A 5,890-nucleotide genomic window follows, 5' to 3' on the forward strand; every position below is an offset into this window, starting at 1 on the left:
CACTTTCCAAAGTCCATAATGATGGTTTAGTACTCTTCATCACTTACTAATGTGAATCACTAACCTTTTCAACCATTGCAACCTATGCTCTCTAGGAATGACTTAGAAGTTTTGAGAAAACATAACCATCTAGTTTGATTCGTTCCCAGCCATGCAATGACCATCTTAGGGTAATTTTTTTCCAACTGATATCAAAAAATTGCCTGAGTAAAGCTAAAATAGTTATGCTCGAGATAACAAAGAAAAAACAAATGCAAATGGAGAATCAAAGTCGAAAAGTGATATCCTTGCTTCCAAGTGAAGTGATTTTCTTGGTGTGTCGTTTTCTTCGATCCTGCCGTTCCTAGCTGGAGGCGAAAATCTCAGTGTGTCTCGAGGGTACGCCCGTGAAGCTAGAAAGAATGGACAAGCCCGTGATCATTTAGCAAGGTTGCAAGAAAGGGGTGGACACCCTTGTAGAGAGTATTATCAACGGATCCTTGGGTGTCTGGCTTGGTGGAGGAGACAAAGGGCCTCCTTCATGGGATGCAACGACAACAACTTTATGTACGTGCGGAGGTTAGTTAATGGCTCTGCACATTTCATGGCTCATATAAGAGTTCCCAACGTACAATTGTTTGGTTAGGTTCTGATGAGTTTTTGTAAGATAGTATGTGAAAATGACTGTAATCCTATTCATTATTCATTTTGTGGGAAAAACTTTCAACATGTTCATCTGTTGTCATGACAGTACATAGAATATTAGAAGTAACAAAATATACATGTTGGACAAATATTGTTGTAGTAAACATTCGGGAGATTGTCGTGCTAAGATCCCACGGGACCAGCGCATTAGAACAACAACCGTCGACAAATAGAAGTGAAAATTGAAGGAATCCAACCCGTAGACACATGAACGAAGGCCAGAACCAAACAGATCCACCGGAGACAAACACCGGCCGAATCCTACGAGATCCTTCAGAGTCACACCTCAACACACCCTCCAACGATGCTAGATACACCACCGGGGCAGGGGCCAGGCGAAGAGAACTTTATTTCATTTTTAGGGAGCCGCCATCGTCGCCTCGCCTTGGACAGAACACAAACTCTAACCAAACTAAAAAGAAAACGGAGTAGTTGCCCTCTCGCTAGTAAAGACCGGGATACACTGCACCTCCATAACTCTAAGGCCACCGAGTTAGTTTACCCGCAAAAAAGTCAAGCGGGATAAAAATAAATTTGTCGGTCCAAATTTTGGCACATATTTAAGTTTAATTTTGAACTTTCAGCGCTTGCAGGCTTTTAATTTTTTGAAACTCGATTTTGCAGGGGTTATGGAACTCATTTACGCAGGGTTTTGTAAATTGGCAGCGCGAGCGAAAAGCGGAGCAGTAACAATCGGTTGCTACATGGGATGGGAGTGTTTGCACAGCTGTACCTCACTTACCATGTGGCCCAGGTGTTTCGCCCCAGCCGCAGCCGCAGCACACAACGCACTCATCAACCAGAGCAGCCACTCGAGTCGGCTCGATCCCCAATCCCCTCTCCTCTTTTTCTCTTCCCCACGCCGCCTCTCCCCCTCCGCATCCGGCGCGGCGACCGGCAGAGGAGCCGGAGGAGGCGGCGGTTGCTCGGCCCCCTGCCCGCGGAGACGTAGACGACAACGGCGCCGAGGACGACGGTGACAGTGAGTCAGTGACAAGGCGGTGAGGCGTGGTGCGGGCCGACGATGGCATCGACCCCGCCGCCGCGAGATCTCACGCGCCTCGACCCCGCCGCCCCGCCCACGCGAGATCTCGCCGGTCTCGCCCTCGCCGCCGAAAGATCTCGCCGGCCCCGCCCTCGCCACGGCTCTCACGCGGCCACGCCGTCAGGTTAGCACCCGTGATCCACTTCCTTTCCGTGCTTCTAGAGTCCTCCTATTTGCCCCGTCCTGCTATTTCCTAGCACTTAATACTGGTAACTTGAATCACGTACTTTCCTCAAGTCCTTCAAATTCGATCACTTGGCATATTTGCCGTGCAAACTTTACACAATGTAATTGGAGAATTTTGTGGTGTCTGGCAGGCCAGTCGCCTGACCGGCGCAGTTCATCGTCATCCGCCTGTAAAGATTTCCTCCGCAAGTTTGTGGACAGCGAGCTTCTCACTGCAAGCCTAGAGGATTGGTTTTCTGGGGACAGCGAGGACTGCGGTTTCCGGAAGCCGGCTTTCGATGTTCCTTTTGACCTTGCGGAGCTGCAGAATTTTGACTATGCTTTGGAAGGTGTTACTTTTCAGCAGCTAGTGCGGATGCCCAACGCTCTTCATGCATCCACATCGGATGTTTTTGAAGCTACCGCGCATCTTGCCCTGGAGGATTTTCTGCACGCTGGCATCAAGGGGCTGTGGGAAGCTTTCTGGGGTCCTGAGGAAGCTATGCCTTTCTCTGTTGCTTGCATACACAGCACGAGCTCCAGATTTTACCCTGCCGAGAAGGCTATTGGCAGCGGAAAACTCGATGGTGTCTGTGCGACAGCTGTGCTGCTCAAGAATTCAAAGCATTCACAAGGGAGGTGGGATCATATTGTTGTGTTGGCTTTGTTGAGACCTGATATTGGAATGGTTTCTGCGCAGAGTGACCAGCATCTGTCCCCTGCTGTCCTGGGGGAGGCGCTATTCTTTGCACTTCGTGTATTGCTTTCTCGGAGCCTCAGCAGGTCCTCCACTGTCCTTCGAAATTCAGATTCTGTTTATGTGCTCCTCGTAGATTCACAGTTTGGAGGGGTGGTCAATGTCCAAGGCGATCTGAACAAGCTAAATTTTGATTTGAACAATGTTTATGAGTGTGCTGCTGAATGGATAAAAAAGGATGCCAAAATTACAGTTTCTTCCGTTGACCGGGTATGGAATAAACTTGGGAATGCTAACTGGGGAGACATTGGGACCCTTCAAGTTCTCCTTGCAGTTTACCACTCAATGGTCCAATTCTGCGGAGCACCAAAGTATTCTCTCGATGAACTGGCCACGGAGCATAGTTCCCGGTTACAGAGTCGAAGATCGGAGAGACACTTGGTCGACAGACAATCCAATGGAAACGGTCTGTTTCGGTTCCAGCAGCGAAGTCATTCTCCTGAAATTGTTGAAGTGCAGGAGGAAGGCACTGTAGATGTAAAACCAGATGAAATCTTGAAGCTTGAGATTGGGTCCATTGTCTTCATGGAAGATTCTAACTGCCAGAAGGGTTTTCAAATCAATGATATTCGAACAGAAAGTGAGCCTCCTATTTATGGTGCTGTTCCTGTGGAAGAGCCTACCAAATCCTATTTGCTGTATGTAGGTTCCAGTCCTTCTCATCTGGAGCCAGCATGGGAGGATATGAATTCCTGGTACCAAGTTCAAAGACAGACGAAAGTACTGACCTTGATGAAGCAAAGGGACATTTCTAGCAGATACATACCACAGATGGTAGCTTCTGGACGTGTAGGCCATCCAGGCCTGTGCAACAAGCCGAACTCCAGTGGGAGTTGTGGTCATCCACTGTGCAGCACTCCAATCCTTGTCACCTCACCAGTTGGGGAGACCATTTCAAATCTGATACGGAATGGATTGTTTGGTGTTGAGGAGGCTCTGAGATGTTGCCATGACTGTTTATCTGCTCTTGCTGCTGCATCATCTGCGGGAATCCGTCACGGTGATATCCGGCCAGAAAATGTGATCCGTGTCAGCAATGGTTCAAGGCAACCACATTTTGTACTTATTGGATGGGGTCATGCTATCCTAGAAGATAGGGATCGACCTTTGATGAATCTATTCTTTTCATCTACTTTTGCTCTTCAGGAAGGGAAGCTATGTGCCGCATCTGATGCTGAAAGTTTAATATACCTTTTATATTTCTCGTGTGGTGGAGTCTGCCCAGAGCTTGACTCGGTTGAAGGTGCACTTCAATGGAGAGAGGCATCATGGTCAAGGAGAGTTATACAACAGAAGCTGGGTGATGTTGCAGCAGTTTTGAAAGCATTTGCAGATTATGTTGACAGCCTTTGTGGGACCCCGTACCCAATGGACTATGAAATATGGTTACGAAGGTTCCGAAGAACAATAAATGAAGATCATGGGAAGGAGGTTGACACATCAAGTTAGTACTGCAGCACATGCTCTTACAAAATTGCAACATGGAAGATGAAAGAACAGTGTTTCATACCTTGTATTGTTGTTGTAGATAATTTATCTGTAGAGTTGTAGGTCTTGTGAAAGGTCCATATAGCTCATAGTACCCTTGTCGGCCTTGATCCATTTCACCTGATGGGTACTTGAAAACGTCCAATCTGGCGACCTGCTGCCGATCTCAACTTGGATTTCTGACTGTATTACCCTCCCAAGAATGCAGTAGAGATCCTCGAGGATATCTGCAACAGGATGTGTTCTGGAAATGCTCTTCTCCAAGGTGGTGAGCTGCGCTTTGGCTGATCTCCTCGGTCATCTTGATCAGTGCCTTGAAATGTTGAATTATAAGTGGTAGGCAAATGTGGATCTCAAAGTGTGTGGTATAGTCGGCAAATTTTTGCTCACTTTTCTTTTTAAAATTGCACCAGAATGGATTTGTGAATTGTGATTAGAGGTGGTGAGGCATAGTTAGCAGCATTTTGTTCTGACTAAATTATTCTTTTGGTGAGAGGGTGCAGTGGTCAGGTGCACCTAAGTTCTTGTAAATGCTGGTCATGGTTCAGCTGTTCAAATTCCTGTCCTGCAATTGCTGGGTGTTGATTTGTGCGTTAACTCTGACTTGGCCCGTGCGTGGAGAAATATTCTTGTGATGTTTTGGTTTGAATTGTCTCTTTGCACTATGATGATGTTTCTGTTTTTGCTACTACGTTTTGGTGTTTCTTTTCTTTTACTTCTGTTGCTATAAAAGCCTCTCTTTCACCGTAGGATGAGGCGTGAATGCCGTATTTTCTCAATGGAGGAACATGAATGTTGTTGTGCTATAATCTTGATGAAAATAAGGCTGTTCGTGGTTTCATCATTACAAAAAATGTTTGTAAATTTAAGCGCTAATGATATCTGAAACGTTTGCCTGGTTGTAACGCTGACTGGATCATGTTCTCCAGTCCAAGTTTGTACTAGCTGTACATCAATGTACAGTAGTTTGTTCTTCCCCGAAACACGTGTTAAACTGGTGCCAAGGGAACTTGTTATCCATGTTTGCTAAAACTTTTTTTTCTTTCCCTTTTGGGAATTTGTTAAAGCTTGTTCTTGGTCTAACGTTTGTGCTGAGCTTCAGAAGTCTTAGAGCAACTCCAACGAGCAGACCCAAACGGACGGTGCATCTGTCCGTTTTTTGTTCGTTTGGGTCGGCCGCCCGTCCGGCATCCGCCCAGATTTGCATTTGGGTCGGCATTGTGCCCAACGCGTCGACCCATTTCATGTCCGAATCCAACTTTTAAATAAAAAAGGCCCGCGGCCGATCATGTCAGCGGCCATGTCTCATGCCGACACCATGCAGCGTCGGCATACAATGCCGACTTCAGAAAATATCATCACAGTTCATGCTGGCGCACTCGTCAACCGGCCGGCACACATGCCAGCACACAAAAAAAAGGTGGGACTGAGTTCGACCACGCCATCGCGGCTCCCATGATCATGCCGACACACCTGTCAGCATACAAAAAAGATGGCCCTCGCCGCCATAGATCATTCGTTATCGAACTTGAGCATGTCGGCCTGCATCTTCTCGAACCACGACCTCTTCCTTGGCGACACGGTGTTGAGATCCACCTTCATGATCTCCAGCCCGGTCATCATGCTCGCGAGAGCCAATTCTTTCGCCTTGGTCTTGGCGTTGGCGGCCTCGATCTCTAGCATCTTGATTTGCTTCTCCGACTCGAGCTCGAACATCTTGGCTTGCTTCTCGGCGTCAAGATCAAGCCTCC

The 5,890-nt window shown here is 47.3% G+C and overlaps 1 protein-coding gene across 1 annotated transcript; it reads left to right on the plus strand.

The window, feature by feature from the left end:
• Nucleotides 1-1,455: 1,455 nt before the first annotated feature.
• On the plus strand, nt 1,456-4,788 carry LOC123103096 (uncharacterized). The gene is made up of 2 exons (XM_044524586.1): nt 1,456-1,853; nt 2,047-4,788. The coding sequence occupies exons 1-2, from the start codon at nt 1,709-1,711 to the stop codon at nt 4,098-4,100; spliced, it is 2,199 nt and encodes a 732-aa protein (XP_044380521.1). The 5' UTR covers nt 1,456-1,708; the 3' UTR covers nt 4,101-4,788.
• The last annotated feature ends 1,102 nt before the right edge of the window (nt 4,789-5,890 follow it).

The sequence above is a fragment of the Triticum aestivum genome, chromosome 5A (genome assembly GCF_018294505.1).
Source record: "Triticum aestivum cultivar Chinese Spring chromosome 5A, IWGSC CS RefSeq v2.1, whole genome shotgun sequence".
Taxonomy (NCBI): domain Eukaryota; kingdom Viridiplantae; phylum Streptophyta; class Magnoliopsida; order Poales; family Poaceae; genus Triticum; species Triticum aestivum.

Bases quoted from the DNA above. Each gene is read 5' to 3' on its own strand.
- LOC123103096 (XM_044524586.1), top strand. From the start codon at position 1,709: ATGGCATCGACCCCGCCGCCGCGAGATCTCACGCGCCTCGACCCCGCC. The intron at 1,854-2,046 runs GTTAGCACCCGT...GGTGTCTGGCAG, and splicing joins TCACGCGGCCACGCCGTCAG to GCCAGTCGCCTGACCGGCGC.